Here is a 20575-nt window from a genome sequence, read left to right as displayed (position 1 = left end):
GAGGCATGGTTAGAAATTACGATGAAAGAGCATGGATGATTGAAAAAGAGGCAGGTGAAGTGGGTGACAAGCAAAAAGAACAAGGTGAAGAGTTCTATCTAAAGAAAAAGCAATAAATCGCATATGCTTTGTAATCTAGGTCTTATATATGCTGAGATCCTCCAGGATTCATCTTGTATTTGTATTCATAGTCATGTTTGTACCTGTACAGCCTCTGTATGTCTGCTCACCAAAATATGTGTCACAGAGACTGTGCTTCACTTTAAGCATAAAAAGATCCATCACTGAGGAGACTCAACATTTACTAAAATCTGTCAGGCAAATAATTCTCCCCTTACTGTTTATGGTGCTCTGCTTACATGTTTGTAGCTACGGAAATCAAGGACAATAGAAAAAGGGCAAGGCAAATAAATATTTGGCCGGTGTAATATATAGTGAGCAGAGGAGAGAGAAGTAGAGGAAGGGGACATGAAAGTAATAAGAATAAAGTAGAAAGCAGGGTGCAGGGACAAAAAAAAAAAAAAAACGCTGGCTTAAGGACAGAAAGCAATGGTAAAGGAAAAGTGGCCCCCATGGAGGAAAGCTGTGTCTTAATTCCAGACTGATTTAAGGAGGATTTGATCTGTTTGAAGGAAAATTGATAAAATAAAGTACAGAAAAAAAAAGCAGGAGTGTGCTATTGATGGGCACTTTCTCACTACACGGCATTTCCCAAGGCATCAAAGGGGAAGAGGGCCTGTGCCCACTTAACACCACATTTTGCGCTAGTGTCAGCTGTTTTTTCTAGACACACCATCACCACAGTGCTCATCAGTGTCTGCAAAAAAAAAAAAAAAAAAAAAAAAATGATAGAGTGGCCTCAACAGAGAACATGAGTGCAACTTTACTGACTTTTCAGTCACAGCCCATCTTGGCTTGCAGCCTTCATTAGGATCATCAAGAAGAAACACAAAATCTACGGTATGCTGTTAGTTCCTGCTCGATTCTGTTTTGTCTTGTTTCTGCCACGCTGTGAGGCTGAGCAGTTGAAGGGTGTTGAAAAAATCATCAGTTGTATTTACTTCAAAATCCAAAATAACGATTTCAGCTCTATTTTTTAGGGTTAAAAGAACACATTTTTACTTTTGAGAAAACAGTACTGAATCACTTTAGGTATTTTTTTGTAATTGTACTCAAATTATTTAACAATCATCCCTTAATCTGCAGAGTTTTCCCAGGATTCCATAGGTCATTGCACCTTGGGTAAAGTTACTGACTCAGTTAGACAAGTCCTGCATGTGGGGAAAAACAAAAACCCAATGGATAGCATACTAAAGATGAGTGGCATTATGTAGCTTTATGAAAAGTCCTTAAACATGTTGTTTTGAGTTGGATTTAAACCAAATTTTTTAGTGTAGGACAGTTTCCACATGGTCTTTGAACTTTAAAAAGTTACAAGTAAATTTGAGTGGATATAATTTAAAATGGCTGAGTAGCTGCTACTATACAAATACAGTTATTTTCAGCCATTCAAAATTTGTATGTAATCAGTTGCCTCTAATATTTTGAGTTTTATTAACTTATTTGGGATTAATCAAAATTAAGCCCACAACTAAAACAACTTTGATGTAATCTATTTCAACAAAAAATTTGCATATTTTCAACTTGTTTGTTTTTTACAGGGCACCTTATTCTTTTTTTTACTTTGCGTGTTTCCACACAGCTCTGCCTGTATTGTGTTTCTCACCTGTCCTTTATTGTTGTTTATTACTTAAAAAAAAAAAAAAAAAACAAACAAAAAAAAAAAACATGTTAGAAAAGTCTTCTTTGGTTTTACAATTTGTTAATTTTTGTTGCATACCAGAGATGGATCCATCCTTTCATCGATTTAGTTTCTGCTCTTTGTCTCTGAATGGATTTTTGCAACATGTCATTACTGGTTAAAAATGCATTACAGGTGGCAAACAGCTCAGTCTAAGTATAGTCTGAAAATCAGCCAGGTAACAAGCTGAACGCCCCCTTTTTGTGTGAGTGCTACTTTACAAGTTTGATGTGTGTAGTTACAGTAACATACAGCGAGTGTCCTTATAGTGCAAAGCTTCTCTGTTGGTTCAACTGGGGCTTTAACACAAGCTGTGAGCGGCAATGGATCAACCTGGTGTGATTATAGCATTTCATTCTACACTGACCTTAATTACTGTTTAAAGGTGGGGGTTGTAAGGGGGGTTGTAACACCTGCAGACGCATTTGAATATGCTGTTTCTTTTTATTTGGTGAGACTGTAATCTAACACTGTAAGGCAAACTGGACTTTGGTGGTCAAACGTGCTTGAGCACAGGAATGCTGAGTGCACCCTTAGATGTTGGGTTGAAATAAGACACAGGGCACAAATTATCCTCCTTTTCATACTTGTTAGCTTCCTTTAAGTTCATATGAAACACTTGCTCAAAGTCCCTACTTTGTTAAAACATTTTAAGTATTTTTTTCTAATCTTCCCCTCACTGGTCTTCCTTGTCTGTCTCTAAGTGAGCTTTTTCTTTCCATCTTATTACTTTGGGTCTGTGAGTACAGGTAAAAATGAGTTTTACAACAAATTCACAAAATTTGAAATGTTTGAAACAGTTTTTGACCAGCCCAGGGTGTATCCCACCTCTCGCCCAATGACAGCTGCTATAGGCTCAGGCTCCAGCTTCCCCCGCAACCCCAATTGGAATAAGCAGTATAGAAAATGGATGGATGAAACAGTTTTTTTTTTATGTAAAAGAAAAATCAGTTATCACCAAATAGTCATGTATAATTTGATTATCTTGAATTAGCTTCAATGAGCCTAATTAACTGGATGTACATAGACCAGAACTGTTAACAGCACAATTACAACCCATATCACTCAAGATAATCATGATGTTACACACTTGGTGTTGGAGTTGGTCTGGAGTTGGTCTGATATAACACCTGGGCTGACACACTCCTGGTACACATTATTCTCTCTTGTTTCATCTCTTTTAAGATCTTTCCTTTATTTCTGTCTCTCTCCATCTCTCACCCTCCCACTTCATTATCTCCCCTCACTCTTTACCTTAATCTCCCCCTCCTTTGTTTCTCTCTTTGTTTTTCTTTATCACCACCTTTCTCCTCCTCTCTTTATGTCTACCATTTTCTCCCTCTTTATTCATAACTCTCCATGCCCCTCTCTTAGTCTGAAGTGTTTTACTAGCTGCTATCCTCTCTAATAATGTGTGTAGAGCGTATAAAACTTTTATTATCCGATATAAAATATGGTTGTCGTGAAGATCGTCAAGAGTAGAGGGAGCCGCTACGTGATTGGAGCAGCAGATGAGACGAACAGGTTGAACTGGGGGGCGATAGCAGGGGCAGGAAAGAGTACACAGCAGCGGCTTGTCATCCTGTGAGAGGTCTTTAAAGCTCCATTCGATAATTGCGCTGTAGTGCTCTGGGTTGTAACACAGTCGACCCAGTGATGCAGTTATGAACACCGTGATTTATTACACTGGAACACTCTGAAGTTTTACAAGCTGAGCTTTAAAAGGAAATATGTGCCATGAATCCTGCGTACATATATACATACATATCAGGCTTGTTTCACACTGGTAATATTTGTAATCCCTTGAGTTAAACAGGTACATTCAAGTGTGAAATCAGCTTAAAATCCATAAAATCATGTCTGAGGTGAGAAAGCTTAATATTCTGAAGTGAGCTAAATTCCAGCCTGGCTCTTTATCTCATCTGTAATTCATGCAGTCTAATTAAATTTGGGATTTCCATAGACTTTCCTCGGGCTTAGATGGTAAAGTTGATTCATTCCATCATATTTCTCACTCCATGGAGCTGTAACTCTCCCAGCACCCACCAAATCAAATATACTTTTTCCACAATATTACTTTTTCACAGCGGGATTCACAGAATATATACAAGAATTTTACTGCAGAATGGATCACTTCATTTGCAATGCATGCTAATCGTCCACACCAGAGGAATGATAATAAGTGGTCGAAATCACCCCGTGGACGTCCTAAAACATGCTTAGTCTATAAAACACTCTCAAACACTGGGTTTCTGGTGCAGTTTAACCTTTATGAGAGTGTGTATGTGGCTCTCCTGTGAGTGGATAAGACTTCTGCATTGCAAATGAGCTGTTATATGATAATACACCTGAGTATCCTCTCACTTGTTTGTGCCGTGTCTTTACTTTTCTCTCTGCCCTCCTATATTCAAAGTTTTTAAGCTCCCTTTTTCTTAATAGTTTGAAAGAAAAATGTAATAAAGGGGATCATAAATATACATAAACTTAATGTACCATGTCTGCTGCACTTCTTTCCATTTATCTGAGATGTCTGATTTAATCTGCAGCGTAATGCCCGTCTGATACAGACAAAGCATCTGATTGTGTTAAGAGTCCCACGTCTGTTCACGACTCACCGAATGCAGCTTTTGGTATAGGCCACATGCGTTGCAGACATAGCCTCCATTAGCGTTCTTCCTCCACAGCGATGTCTTGGTGGTCAGACAGTTTGCACAGAAGACTCCGCTCCCCCTACGCCTCTGCAGGGGAAAAAAGACACAAACCATTAGAGGATAAAGCACTATTAAAAGATTGATAAAGAAACTTTGGAAAAGGCAAAGCCTCAGAGAGAAAAGAACAAGGGGAAAAGTTAGAAAGTGTTGACTTAAGTTTGTACTCCTTTTCAGTTTTCAAACTCAAGAGCAACAGCTTGATTTGGGTTAAGTAGACAGAAAGAGAGAGAGAAAACAGATTGTCTGGATGGCAGAGAGATGATGTGCTCTCATTTTATCATGCCTAATGGGAAATCGCATGAACACAGCTCTCCTTTATGCTGATTTCGCCTGTATGGGACAAGGTTAATAAAAGCTCCAAATGAAAAGAGAATAGGCTAGTTGAGCTGTGTGTAAATATGTGAGAGTGTTCCTCTGAATGCGATCCTGTGAGAGATACTGCAGTAATTTTGTCAAGTACTGCTTGACAAGACTCACAGAGCCAGATGAGTTATGTTTTCACCTTGTCGCATTAAGTGTTTGGGTGTTTATCTGAACTGCAGAAGGTACTTTGCAGCCAAGTGTTTGACTTTTACTGTATTAGTGTGTCTCATTCCCACACACACCTACCTCTGCAGTTCACAGAGCAGCGGTGCATAGAGAAGTAGTGAGCGTGCAAGAAAGGTGGAGAGGCGGGGGTTGAAAAGGCCAATTGTCGTGGCAACGTGCTCCATCACAGTAATGAGCCAATCACAACGTTTCTCCATCCCATTAAGTCTGTGGTCCCATTCAGCACCTTTATGACCCTTAGAGGACAGCACACCTCATCTTTCTCCACCGTGGGTCTGTCTGTTTCTCTGTCATTTCAATTTATTAATTTCTCCCTCTCTTTTTTTGAAGTTTGATCATATTATTCATGTTTAATCTTTGTTTTAACCTCTTAATCTTTTCAGTTGGATCAACTCTTCACTCTTAATCTCAGTTTACTTTAGTTTTAAGTTTCTTTGATTAAAAATTCAGAGAAAAACATCACATTTTGCCCTTAGTCTCTACATTTTAGGTGCTTTTTCCTCCTAAAGTGATGCCGCAGCTGTCGTAGCAGCATACAAACACCTACTGTATGCCTTTGGGTATGTGTGACTAAAAACACACCCTGTTTGCCTCAGTATATCTGCTGTCTTTCCCCCTCACACACTCTCCTTCTTTGTTTTCAAGCTCTTATCCCAATCTGTTTCCCCCTCTCTCGTGCCACCATGGACTCTGAATCCTCTGGGACCCTCTCCTCTTTTCATTACTGGCTTCTTGTTGTTTTATGTTCGTGACAGAGCCGAGGGCTTAGCATACAGATTTTTTGGGGGCTCAGAACACCTGGTGCTAAAAGTTAAAAACATTTAAACTTTATTTTTTCAAAGCATGCCACACTTCAATCAGGCTGTCTGTAGTCTCAGAGCTACAGATGGAGACACTAGCAGCAACTTCCACTGAGCATCTGTTGCACGCTGCCGGCAACAAGCTGAAGAGCCCAGTGGGTACAGAACTGTTCAGGTTGTTTATTTATTTATTTTTGCAGTCTAATGTACTGGGAGGATTAAGGTGCAATTAAACAGGGGTACACACTACATTTTAAACAGGCCATTTTTGGGTCGACATGAGTCAGTGAAGGCCTCATTATCTCATGGTTCTAGAGATTATCCAGCCAGAGTTTCCTGTGGTGTATAACGCGTGATCGAAGGCCGGCCATAAGGGGGGATAAAGGGGAGAGCTTTCAAAAGTCAAACATTTTTACTAAACACATTAAACACGGGTTTTTTTTTGCACAAACGTATTCCCCCATCTCTTTGATACTAATCAACTTAAAAATAATCATTCTGCAACAAAAAGTCTTTAAAAAATTTACATCTTTACAAAAAAGTCCTTGCGCTTTTGGGAAATGTAGTCATTTAAAGTGCAGTGACTCTGAGGGAAAAATCATAGCTACTGTCTACTTTTCTCTCTATTATAAGTCATTCAGGCTCTCTTCTGCAGTTTCAAAGTCCGTGCACATGCGCAGTCACAGCCCAGTCACACTGCATTCCAGGATACAAACCGACAATATGGCAGTGGGCTAATGGGATGAATGCAGGAACGATTAAAAAAAAAAAAAAAAAAAAAAAAAAAAAAAATTATAAAGTTATTATAAAGTATTGGAGTTACTGATGTGAATATAATCTTTAAAAACCCTGGAAAGTCAGCTAAGTTTCGGGCTAGAAAACATTCTGTAAGAGCTACAAAGGCTTAGATAGCGACATTAGAACGGCACAACAGAGGAAAGTGGCTACAATTAATGGTTCAATATTTATTCAACTCTGAATAGCATGTGTCTCTTCTTGTGTATATGACAATGCCGTCCTCAGGAGGTTAACGTCTCAAAGGCATAATGATGAAGGACACAACACTGTTGTTGAAATGCACTGTGGATACGTCAAATGAAATTCTTCATGCTGTCCAAGATGTGAATGAAAATCAAAGTTAAAGATGTGTAATAGAAAAAAAAGCACAACAGAGGTGTTTGTTTCTTCGAAAATTTGGGGTCAGGTCTCTGAATGTGTTTGATAAAACACCCAGTGATGTGTGTAATAAACACCTGAGCTTATATTAGAGTCTTTACGGTACATGTGTTTTCATGTCAGAAAGCAGAAGACTAACATGATCAAATCCTCTCAGTGGCAGACGTAGCCAGAGAGAGAGAAAAAGAGAAACAGAGAGAGAGAGAGAGAGAGAGACTGTGATTCTGTGTATGTGTGCGCTGGCTTGTGTGTGCGTGTATTACACACACCATACGGTCACCACATGTAGAGAAGCTAAGCCAGGTGATTGATTGATGTACGCTTCCTGTATCTGTGAGTGTGTGTGTGTCTAGCATTGCAAGCCAAACACTGCATCTGTCATCAGAATTCAGTTTCCCTCAGTACGCCCAAATCACTCACATATGGCCCCGCAGCTGCCCCTCCTCGTAACATGCACACAATACACACGGATACGCACACACCTGAAAAATATTTGCTTCCATTGGCTAATCAAGACAGGCACGATTTAGATGAGAGGCTGCACTCCAAAAAGCAAGTGTGTGTGTCGAGGGTATCTTGGCTACTCTCAAATCACGACACTGGGTAAGCTCAATGAGTGAGTGTCTGTGGACGATGGGGAGAAAGAAGTTCAAGTGTCAATTACACAGAAAAAGTGCAGAAATAGCCCCCGCCACCTTCCAAAATGCACACATGCAGACACCAAAATCAGCTCATGATGTCCAACTTCCTTTCAATCATCTGCTGTGTGGCTGGGCATGCGTCGAAATTTGTGATCCCACTTTCACACACAGAGATCTATAATATTCAATCACAGTTTTCAGTGGGAGTGCTGTGTGACTATGTTTTTGTGTCATCAGTGTTTGTGTACCGGTGCATGTTTCTGTGATTGATTACTGATACCTGGCCTCTCCCACTCACCTCAACTTGCAGTGGAGGGCTGCAGGTAATTACAGCTCAGAGGGCTTAATGACATCTATTTATCTGCGGCCTATGATGCCGTTCAATTAGCGCCACCGACAACGCCCTCTGACTCTCGCACTCGTGCGGTGGATACATGCAGAGACACATACACACAAAAGACACACAAATGTGTCCATTATTCAGGAAATTAAAGTCTTTATCAATTTCCTCCTAATGAAGGAAAAAGGGCACTTTTAAGGTTGATGTTAACCTACAAAGTTTAGTTTCAAGACTAATGATGATCCCTTTACCTATACACCAAATGACAAAGACTTTTCCCTCACTACAGTTAAGAAAAGTAACTATAAAAAGCTCATAATTGGTAGAGAAACACTGATGACACTTTACGAGCTTTTATAACATTGCAGTATGGGGGGGTAAATCATATGACAAGATCAGAGGGTTAGCCCGAGAGGTTTTCGAGCCACAAAGCTCGCGCTTTTTAATGGCAGCATACTCCACACACACAACTCCATACCAGTTATATTATGCAGAGTTAAAGCTTGAAATCAGCTGTAAAGTGGCATAATTTAAAAAAAATTACTACCTAGTAATGTTCTCAACAGAGAGCAGATTTTCAGTTGAAGAAAAATGTCCATAGAAGTTTCTCGAATCATAGCATTACATTTGTAGTGCCATAGAGCAAAGCCATGTAAGAAATAAGCCTGCTGTATGCATCACATCACAGAAGCACTCACTTACTCCCACTCTCATCTAAAACTGTAGGTTTCATGTCAAATTCACACTTTAAATTACAAGCAAATCAACCCCACAATAAGAGGAGAACAGGAAGGAACTAACTTTTCATGTTTGGTCCAGTTATCCTGAAAACTATGTTTAACATAGCCACCTTAACAAAAAAAGAAAAAAAAAAAACAGACGCAAAGGTTTATTAGTCCTTACTATAGGTTTTTTCAAGAAACAAATCAATCAAATGAATTAATTCAGTTTTGACTGTCCCACATTGCTACAATAGGGCTAAATCAAAGTTCTTTATTGCAACCTACTGCTGAAATTATGTTTGTAATTTTAAGTACATTACACTAGTTGTTACATTACAACTAAATTAGAAGTACAGACAGTTTATGAAATAGTTAAATCAACCAATAGATTTACATTAAAAAAAACAACAACAACAACAAAAAACACAAGTTTCCCTGTCCTTTAGTGCAACAGAAGTGATATTTTTACCAAAACTTTTAGGTATCCAACATCGCTTCTCATCATTTCAAACTGGTAGAAGTAAAAAGCCAGTGGTAGTTCCTTGTGGGAGACTCAACAAATACCGTGCTGAATGCCCACTTAAATCTGTGAGCACTCTGAGCCTGAAGCAGAAATTCTGAGTTACCTCTAATTCCTACATAAACTGGCTGCAGTGATCCCACACACATCAGTTTTGCTCTGACCAAAGGCAAGCGACCATGCACACTGGAATTGTGTCTGGAGCAAGTTATTTTGCCATTTAGGGGTTGATGTGTTGTTCATTCGAAATGATTCTGTGATGTTTTTTATGCTTCTACCATAGGTGAGTGTGTAGGAAGTTAAAAGGTTGATGTTTTCTACAAAGGTGCAATAGTGCTGTAGCAGCTCTGTGACCCACTGACCCATCTGACCACTGAGGATGAGAGGTAATGTTGATATAGTGATACTTTACTATCAGGAGTCCATGCACTGTCATTGATTTGAAGTTGACTGGAATTTTTGCACGTTTTTCTGTCTGTTTGGATTGATCTGCTTTATGTGGATTTAGGAGGTCAGCGCTGAAAAAGACCTAGCACACACCCTAGCCGAGCAGAGTGGCGCTTCAGGGACGTGCCAGAGACAGAGCTATTGCAGTGGAACTGCTCTGAATGACTAGAGAGACAGTAATTTGCTTTGCAGTGGCGGTGCAGCTGTTCGAAATCAGAGGCAAGCAGAGGAAGTCCATAACCAGCTTTATGAGACCTGATATCCTTTACTACAGCTTAGGTCTTTGTCAAGCCTACTTCCTCAAAGAAAGCCAGAGTATGTTGAGATTACTTTGTGGTGTTGGTTGCTGTCCCAACATGATTAATGACCAAAACCAAGTGATAACCTCTAGTGTTGAGACACAAACGCAAAGCAGAAGTGCAACAGTCTGCAGTTCCTTAAGTGTCCACTTGAGACTGGCTGCAAAAGCCAAGAAATCTCCATCAACATCCATTAAAAATTGGGCTTGCCTCAATGGCTTTTTTATTTCTTAAAACTGTATAGAGATTACTTTTTTCACTTATTTTTCCTGATTGCATGCATAAATTTGGGCTTAGCAAAGTTAATGTTGGGTGGATGTATCGCTGTTGTCAGCAAGAGCTTAAGGCTCATCTCAGCTCCAACTCAGTTCCTGCGAGTTTAGGTTGTGATAGCATTTCCAACAAGACCGGTGACATCACTGAGACTAAGTCCATGTTTTACACAGCCATGCCTTGAACCTACTGACTGATATTTACGTGTACCCTGTATTGTATTTAAAACATACTGGCTGCTAATGCTGATAATGGTACAGATATTGGTAATTTTATCTGCACTTGTCTCAGGACTGCTGTCAGAGACTGTATTGGCACATAAATTATCAGGTTATATACTCTCCTGTTGATATTATTATTACATCACATGTAAAACACAGATATGTTGAACATATTTGCTGGCTCAAGACTGGCATAAATGAAGACACAGATCTGCTCACTGCCAAGCTGTATATAAAGCAGTGTTTATTAGTTCAATAATTTTCATAATAAGTGGTCAGCATGTTTGCTTAAATGCCCCAGCAGCGCTACTAAAGAACACTTCTTTGTTCCTGTTGGCAGCAAATGTAATGCAAAAATGCATTCACATTTGCTTGTTACAGAAAATAATCTTACACAGCAGGCTGTGTTTAACTTTCATTCTGCTCTTCTGTGTGAGAGAACAACTTCAGAACCTTGTTTAATGTTGTTTTTAGTCTTAAATGGGTTTGTGCTGCTGTGCCAGTGTCATATTAAATGGGTTAGAGTGATTGCTATCCCTCAAATTCAAACAGAAGTTATGAGCTGTTTTTCAGTGACTTTTTCATGACTCTGCTCATAAAATGCTCTAATAAATTATAACTTCATTCTCCAAAATCTGATTTCTACTCAACATCAAAACAGATGCTGGAACCGCACAGTGGCTGAACCCTTCAGCTGTGGCTTTGAGTCCGCTTGGAGAGACTCCTGAAGCCTTTCATTTACAGATGTTGTACAAACTGTTTACACTGCAGCATCTTTTTAGATCTTTGTGGAGGAGCGGCCCCAAACAGATAAGCATCAGCTGGCTTCTGTGGTAATATATAGTCCTTTAAAAGCACTGTGTTTAAGCCTGCATCTGTGTACAATATGAAGTGGCATTTTGAAACTGTGCTGATGTGGTTTTACTTGGACAATTTAGGGTGAAAGTGAGGCTAATTCTCATCTTTCAGCTTATTGAAGTTTCTTTTACTCAAGAATTTATCAAAAAAGAGGACATTTTATAGTCTTTTGTACTGTTTTTCTCCTTGAATTTGTAAAGATTCCACCAGCAGGGTCACATTTTTAGTGATGTGAATATTTAACAAGAAATTATGCCATTTTCTTCCTTTTGTGAAAGATAACAGATTAAAAACATCAAGGTGCTGTCCTTGACGTTGTGTTAATTTAAAAGGATACACAAAGAGGGGTAACTGAAATGAAAAAGAGTGACAAGAAGTCAAAGAAATAGACTACAGGGCCCCACAGTCTAAAAAGAAGGCTCTTCAAAAACAAAGTCTTTTAAAATGAAATTACATTTAATTCACTTACAAAGGAAGTCAGGCCTGCACAAGGCACACAAAAGCACTAACATGCCTGCACACTTACATTGATACATGCACTGTCTTGCATTAAATCAGCAATTATTTAATCAGTCTAGAAGACTAGCTGGAGGAATTAACTGAATTCCATACTGCCAAGTCCAATATCCTATACACTGAATCAGTCTCTGGCTCTGTCTTTAATGCACACACACCCACACACACATGGCTGTTTAAAATAGGAAAAGCTGACCTGTGCAGGGGCGGTTTCAGATAAAGATTCACCAAACTAAATTGCCAAACACACACACACAGAAACATCTGGGACCAATCTGAGAGAGACTCCCTCCCCCGTAGGTGCTACTAGCCATCAACTGTTTTAGTGTTTGTGTAGGTCTGTGTACGCGTAGCGCATAATGCTACCGGAGTCCATCTGTGTGGTTCACCCCCAGACTGCTGTGTGCATTTAAATGGCTGCTCCTAATAGAATAATTGGGTTTGAGTCGACTAAATTTAGGTTGAGGCGGCTGAATTTGTCCTGCTGGTTTACTCTCATTCAACAGGAAGAAACAAACAGAAAGGGCAGCAACACTATGGCTAAAGTAAAGCAGCTATTAGAGCCACATATGGCTCATAAAAAGGCTGGTTAAAGATTGTTTAAGACCGCAAATAATCCAGGATTCAGGGGAAATATAATTAAGAACTAAAAATGTCTGAAACAGTTGGAAAATCGGCACAGCAACAGAGGCTGAATTTCCTGCTGATTATCTCCTCAGATGAAATTACCACTGAAGCAGAGAGTACAGCAGAGCAACTGTCCAAAAATTTGTCTTCCCTTTAGTAACTCTGTGAAGAAACACAAGGAAACGACTAATTATCCCTTCAGGATTCAGTAAATGTTTAAAAGAGTACAATAATGGCATAATGGGGCTAAAAACACCTGCTGTTCAACTACATATTCAACATTAGGGTGATATTTCAATATTACATGTAAATAATGATAAAAGCAAGGTAGGAAGAGAGAAAAATCTTGCTAGATGAAAATAAAAGGCCAGTCTGACTCCTAACACAACACCTACAGCCTGCTCACACCTAGCACGACCTCCGGCTCAGTGTGTAACTGCCCCCGGCACCCCTCCACACACAGCCTGCTGCCGCTCTCCAACAACACCCCACACACTCCCAGCATGACCGCATCAGTGCAGCACATTGAGCAGTATACCCCTGCATCAGAGGCTGTGCTGACTTTTAGAAAATCCATTTTTAGGAAGAAATAAAAAGCTCAGTGATGATATGAAACATTCCGAATAGCTAAAGGTGGAGTAAAAGTGAGGTTTGCTGAATAAATCTGACCACAGACTTTAACAAAGCTAAGTGGGCAGCAGGTGAGGAGCTGTGAAGGTTAGGTTTAGTTCTGCTTATTGCTGCCTTCAACTTCATCAAGACTTTTACATTTGGCTGTTCAAAAGGAAACAAGGATATAAATCAGATGAGATCAGTTATTATGATCTCAGTCTCTTTTTCAGAATCAAAGGCTCCAGTTTGAATGGGAGTGGAATAACTTTGAAATGAAAAATCAGGATTTTCCCGATTTTTTGCAGAGGTGGACTGAAGCTGTATTTCAGGAAAGCAGTATATAAAACCTTCTAAGCTTTGTTTACATGCGCACAGATCAGAAGGAAAGCATGATCAGAATAGCTGCATGTCATGCAAACATGTCAAATAAAAGACTGATCCAAAAATGCCCCATTAGGATTGAGGGGAGTAGCACTTTATTATCAATGTGCATGTCTGCCACTCTCCTTTTGCAGACCTGCACTGTCTACCAGTTTGTACCACTGAGCTTTCTATTCATTTAGGTGGAAAGGCTGTAAAAAAGACTCCTTCATTTTAAATAAAAACAAGAATATACAGACATCAGAAGTCACAGATGGGAGAGAGGAGGAGAATAAAATCTCTGTTGCACAGTGAGGGCTGAGCTCTGAAAATTGGATCCAACTCCAGAGAAAGACTTTTTTGATAAACGCTCATTAACACAGGAAAATCTAGGGAGTAATTTTTCCAGAGTAAAAAGTATTTTACTCAAAATAGTCAAATTTACTCTTTATTGAGTATATTTATTACCAGCCACCACGAGAGTTGGAATAAAAACAGAGTAAATTCTGCTGGAGTAAAACTTTTAACCGCACCCACTTAGGTTTCAACTCAGCTGCCATCACTCATGGACGGTCACAGCTGCAGCTTGTTAGCTGTCTCAGCTGCAGATAATCCTTGGTAATCAAGATCTCCTCACCTGGTGATGAACCTTTGTACTTTAGCTTGTAGTCAGGTAACTCCTCTTCAACCTTTGATGATCTAGTGATTTTTCAGTGAGGTTTTTTTTTTCCTTATCTAACTCCATTTGTCCTCTTCTATTGCAGTGTCTCCATCTCTCTGCCAGTGATTTTTCCAACAACCAGCCAGTACACTCACCATCATTTGCACTATTGTTGTCAAGTAAACTTCTTTAACTTTACCACCTTATCCCGTGCTCTGCTCCTGAGTTCTTGTCATATTTTCATCACAATTGTTTCTGTAATATTAGAACACTTTGTCTAATACGTATAGGCAAAAACACCTCTTTTGTTGTCATGCCCTTTATAGGAGAAAAGACAGAATTATCTATGAAGAGGAAAATTTAGCTCTAGATAAAGAGAAAGATCAGTCTATTCAGAGTGAGATACAGCTCTACATAACCGTTCCCCAATTCTATATTGAGCAGAAAATATTCTGTAATGAGTAGAAACATTTCTACAAGGAATGAAAAACAGTTTTGAAAGGACTAAATGAAACACTGTATTGAGAAAAACAGCTCTATAATGAATAAACTATAGTCTGAATTACTCTGTAGTGAGTAAAACTGCTGTAGAGTTGTTTTTATTTTGTTCATTGTGGAGCACATAATCATCATTTAGAGTTTAAAAAAAACACTCTTTTGAGTAAAAACAACTCTGAAGACATTACTCTGCAAGCAGAGTGAATTTTACTCCAAATAGACTGGGACCAAATGTTATATTTGTCAGAGTAAAATTTACTCAGGCACTGGTTAACTGTGCAGAAACTTGTACTGTACTTAATAAAGCTCAACATATCTTTGGCTGTTACTTCCATCCACTTTGTTGATTGGTTGTTGTTACTGAACAGAGATCAGTTTCTTACAAGCGATTTTATTGTTTTAATTCTGATAATATACTTCTTAACCTGTAGGGACGCACAATATTATCATTTTGATATTGGCAACAGTTAATAATCAGTATTGATGAATAGAAAAATTCTGCAGATTTTTGTGACCCATATTTTGGCTGTAAGGAACGACTGGCTCATCCTCCTTCCTTAAACTTTGTTGCTTCTTTATGTATTTTTTTATTTGTTCATCATTGAACTTTAAAGTGTGTTTTACGGACTGAAGTTTGAGGTCAAAGGCCCTGTTTACATATCATTTTCAGGTGATAATGCAAAACTTTTCTTGGGTTTTAACTGTCTGTCTACAAGAGAATGGCACTTTGGGTGCCTGAAAATAAAAGCATTTGTAAACGAGCTCCAGAGTGTAAAGTTTTCCAAGCACCCCCATCTCCATCTCCATGTAGACAGACGAAACCCATCTTTCTGAAAACGCACATGCGCACTACGGTTACAGTCAGTTGCTATGTGCAAGTAGGGTCCTGCCACGATGAAGGAAGATTTCCTACGCATACGCTTGCCTTGGTTCATCAAAATCACGCTGCCAACTACTGGCCTGGCATGTATACTACGCAATTTTTTTTTTTTTTTTGTGGTCTCGTGTGCAATAAAATCCAGTTGTTCTTCCATGAAGCCCTCACAAAAGTGAGCTGGCTTACTTGATCCTGGATTGCAAAAAAGCAGACTTCCAAATCCAGATCACTCTTATCCAGATTAAACCTTTTAACAAACCTAGCAGAGATGTAACATCCCTACTGCCTTGGGGCTGCGTGTGATGGTATTAGCTGTAGGAAAAGTGACGATCACTTGTCTTTGATTGGCACTGATACCCTCAGAGAGGCTGAAATGATGACACTGACAATTTGTGTCTTTCTGCTGGCCTGAAACCCTCCATCAGCACCTCTTATGGATGGCTGTCAAACATTATATCTCTAAGCCTCTCAGCTTATTTAACTATAGTCAAAGTGACTTTTCCAAAGCTCAAGCTGAGACTTGATGAGTGTGTTATGTGCAGTTGTAAATATACAGCTGCCACTGCTCCATAAATATAAAAGACAACGATGGTCTCTGCACTGTGGGGGGGCTGGACGATGGAGCAAAGCACAGCATGGCAGCCAAGATGCTTTGTTTTTAAGATACTAAAACACACACTGACACAGTTACACACATATGAGTGCACGCTTGGCTCTCTGTGGAGGGAAAAAAGAAGGTGTCAGCTTTCACAGCAGTCCTGTCATTTTAAATGTGTGTGTTACTGTGTGTGTGCGTTGGTGTGAATAGCGTCTAAAGCACTCGATCAAGATGACAACACTAAGACACACACTCACACCTCTCCTCAGCATAGAAGGTAAGGTCAAAGCCTCTACATTCACCTTCAGGCACACATTGTGGCCCACTACCCTCCTCTTAGTCATTCCCCCTTTCCCTTCCCCCAGTACTTTCCCTTCTCTTACTGGCCTTTTCATCTCTGCTGCTTTCATTTCATGCTGTGGTTTCCTTGTTTTGTTGCAGAGTTGCAACTCGGGTCAGAAAAGGTGCATGACTTCATATGAAATCCCCCCACTAGACTTCATTTAGGTAAAATCCTATTTTCATATATCTAATTTTGATAAACGATCACAGTTGCGCAGACTTCACGGTTATGTGTTCAGGGTAAGGCGTGTATGTGTTTTTGAGCTAGGAATAGAGAAAGAAACATATTAGCAAACCGAGGAAAAAGGAAATCGTTTCAAGCTGATCTAATTTTGATAAACAGCCTTGATGTATGCAGACCTGCAGCCTGTGGACCAAGAAACCACATTTGTGTGTCTGTGAGTGTATGTGCTTGTCGTTCTGCACTGGCTTATGCGTGTTTATGTGCAGTAATGTGTATTAATGTGCCTCTTTTCAACAAATCTGTATCCAGACTGCTGATACCTGGCTCTGTGTTTATCAAGTAAGTGATTGTATAAAACTAAAACTTATCATTCTGATAAGATAGCATCGGATGCACTGAGTGTATGTATTTTGTCCTTCCTGTAATAGAAATCTTTCTGAGTCAACCTTGGACTTTCTTTGTGCACAGATAGAGCGAGCGATACACTAAGAGAAATGGGAAATAGGGGTCTCAGAGCTGCATGGTTCTATTTCTCAAGTCCATATCTCCAACCTGGAACAAAAACTAATCACTATTGCTTTGAGATGAAACTTCAAAGTATTTATATTACTATCTGACCAGAAATAACCGGTCCAGAGTAGTGGTTTCTAACCTAAAAGTCTGACCCAAATAGGAAATTTAAGGCCTCACTGACAGACTTAGAAGTTGTCACCTTTCTGTTTCAGAGACCTCACTGTGGGTTTAAAAAAATTACTCAAAGAAGGAAAAAAATAACAATCACCTTAACACGTGTCAAACTGCGGGCATAACCTGCAATAAAGGGTCAGGCTTTTTTAATTCTACAAGCTAAGAAGTTTAAGCTTTCCTAATCCTGTACATGTGAAAGCCAATACAGTATTAACAGGAATTAAGCTCAAGTCTCATTATAATTAAAAAATGAATCGCTTTACCCTGCTATAAGCCATACTGTGAATGTTTGTTAACTGGTCCAATGTAATACATTTTTTTAGTAAAAGCTAAATGTGCATTTATGGTGTTGGAAGTTATGTGTCTTATCTGAAATTATAATTCTTTACTTTGGAAACTTATCATGTTTGTGTCTGCAGTGACCCACTTCACAAGGACCAGTGAGGAGCTTATTATCTGCCGTCCACGTGTTTTTGAGTGTATAAAAGGCTGATAGGCTGGAGGTGGATGATTGCTTATGTGTACATCTTCATGGGAAGGCCCTGCAGGATGACATGAACACACTTTGCTGAAACATGCATACACCATGTACAAATAATGTGGTGTGGAAACCAGGACATTGAAATCTTAGCTCGCCCCACTGCCCAAAGGTAAAGAAAGAGACACGCAGAAGAGAGGGAAAGAGAGAGAGAGAGAGAGAGGGAAAGAGAGAGAGTTATTATTATGATGCTCATCTTTAATACCTGTAGTCTTATCCGCTGGTATTAAGCATCTTATTAACTGTCTTAGAGTGCATTTTATTGTTTATCTGAGAATAGTTCAGTGGGCTGATTCCCACACAACACAGACTCACATGACCCATTCAGGTGCTGATGTGCTGAAAGATAACTGTCCAGTGTTAGTACATTTAATCATTTCTACGTGAAGAGTTGAGGTCAACACAGTCAGGATATATTTAAGAAACTATTCTGTGCCATAGGGACACAGGCAAATCATAAACTGGGCATTATTAGGGCAGAAGTAAAGAAAGCAGACCATCTCCTAGCAAAAATCTAAGGAAAATGTAATTAAAAACATTAAGTATATGTCATTCATGTTTACAGATATTTAAAAATTACACATAAGTGGACACCTTGTAATTAAAGATGAAAAAAAACAACACTTTTGATTCAGAGTGGAGAAGAAAGTTTAATGTTTGATTCCTACATGCCAAATATACAAGATGATGTAAATTATACCATTTAAAGGTACAGTGTTTGATATTAAGTAGCATTTAGAGAAACTAATTTGGTAAAAATTATACATAATAATGATTAGTATGTTTAAATGTGTTTAATCACCTGACTATATAAAAATTGTTTGATTTTATAACTTAGAATAACCTATTTTCATACATAAAGAGGGGCCCACTCCACGGACTCAGCAAACTTGCACCGGCATGTTTCTACAATACCACAGAAGGAATAAAAAAAAAAGGCTAACTGTTATAGTTAATAAAGGTTTTCTAAAGATTCCACTGATTACCAGGTTTACCATCAGAAGTGAGTATTACAATCTTGAATTTAACTGCTAGAAGTTGCCAATATTCCCAATTTTGCACACTGTACCTTTAAGGCTTTAAGGTAAGGATGCATGAAATCATTGGTAGTATATCGGTATATCAGTTGTTATTTAAAGCACTTTGTCAGGAGTATCTCAGGGAGCCATCCTGCAAACTGGCTGAGTAATAAGGGGACTCGATCTAAATTTATAAGCTATTTCTTTTTTGCACTGTCAGTGTCAGCAGGTTATTTTGCTGCTTTTTATTGCCCTCAAAGATGCAGATGACTTTGGCTGTACTGTTCAAAATACATGTAGAATGTAATGCACATGCAACCTGAAGACATTACTGTAAGTTTTTCATAAGTGTATGGCTGTATTTGAAAAAAAAAAACAATACATCCTTCATTTCTGATAAAAATCAAATGTTTTGTCAGTTTTTGAAAAAATAGACTACCAATATTAAAAATACACATATTTTTTCTGCAAGATGGAATTGGTGTCTTTTACAGTGGAAAAATCGGTATCGGCCAAAATATGTTTTAAATTATCGGCATATTGGATATCGGCAAAAATCCAATATCTTGCATATTAATTTTGGATCTGTTTTAGCCATTGAACAAAATCAACATAATTAAATACTTAAAATCCTCCCCACCATCATTGATAAATCACGTTAATCAGGTCATGGTTATCCAATGTTTGATCAGTAGTTGCAGATGGACTTGTTTAATGTTCTAAAGATACTACACCTACAAAAGGCTTCTTCAGTTAAACCTTTTAGATAAACTGTGAGTTTTACATTAATATCCTCAAAAATCAGCAAATGCCCTGCTGACAGACAAAGCCTTTTGTAGGTGATGTCGCATTGAATGGCTGATTTAACTGCGGTGGGATCTTTGGTGTCTACTGCTGTCTGCTGACTGTGGCTATGGGGGGTAGTTGGATCAAATACCTCTGCCAGCTGCTGATAAAGGTACCTTGATCCGAAGATCTTATTTAGTTACATTTAACATTGTTTACCTATGTCTAGTATCCATTTTAGAAGTACTGAATAGTAAATAGAAAATTAACTTGAGCTTGTATAGTGCTTTTCTAGTCTACTGACTACTAAAAGCACTTCACACTTTCCCATTCACACACATTCAATCTACATTCACACACTGATTGTGACAGCTGCTATGTAAAGTGGTTACCAGAATTAGCCAATCCCATCTATGGCTCAGCCATGTGGAAAACAAATACTCAGGCCTAGCAAGCACTGCAGAAGCCCGTTTTTGTGGTGTGAAGGGAAATTTCAAACAAAGAACCAGTAAGCCTGAAACAGTCATCTCCCCAGTAGCCCTTGCAGCACGTCACACCGGGGTGGGAAAAGGACAAATGATCTCATCTGATTGGAGGAGAAGCCACAGGGGTACTTTTGATATGTCACAGGTAAGAAAAGGTCCTGTGACCCTTCCTCCATCACCTGTAGTCTTTCTATCCCCATTCCAGCAGCCTTCCACTGTTTTGCTTTGTTTTCCCAGGTTCAGTTTAAGTTTAGTGCTGTCAGCAACAACCTGGATGAGCATTGAGAGTTTTCTTCCCTCATTCCTTTTTTCAACGTCAAAGAACATATCCAAAGGATACAAATTTCTGCTCCCCCCCCCAGGAAGACGACAGAGCCTTGCTCTCATCAGAAAGTTGATCTCTGCTGCCAAAGACTTTCCACATGCC

At 39.0% G+C, this 20575-nt stretch overlaps 1 protein-coding gene across 3 annotated transcripts in view; it reads right to left on the bottom strand.

Annotated features, from left to right (window-relative positions):
* The window catches only part of trps1 (trichorhinophalangeal syndrome I), a 176849-nt gene that overhangs the window by 10233 nt on the left and 146041 nt on the right, over positions 1–20575 (bottom strand). For all 3 annotated transcript variants that reach the window (XM_041808723.1, XM_041808725.1, XM_041808724.1), the window contains exon 10: positions 4417–4539. In XM_041808723.1, coding sequence (XP_041664657.1) covers positions 4417–4539 — 123 coding nt within the window. The remainder of the gene's footprint in view (positions 1–4416; positions 4540–20575) is intronic.

Source organism: Cheilinus undulatus, linkage group 16 (assembly GCF_018320785.1).
Source record: "Cheilinus undulatus linkage group 16, ASM1832078v1, whole genome shotgun sequence".
Classification (NCBI taxonomy): Eukaryota; Metazoa; Chordata; class Actinopteri; order Labriformes; family Labridae; genus Cheilinus; species Cheilinus undulatus.
This window is presented reverse-complemented; position numbering and strand designations above follow the sequence as displayed.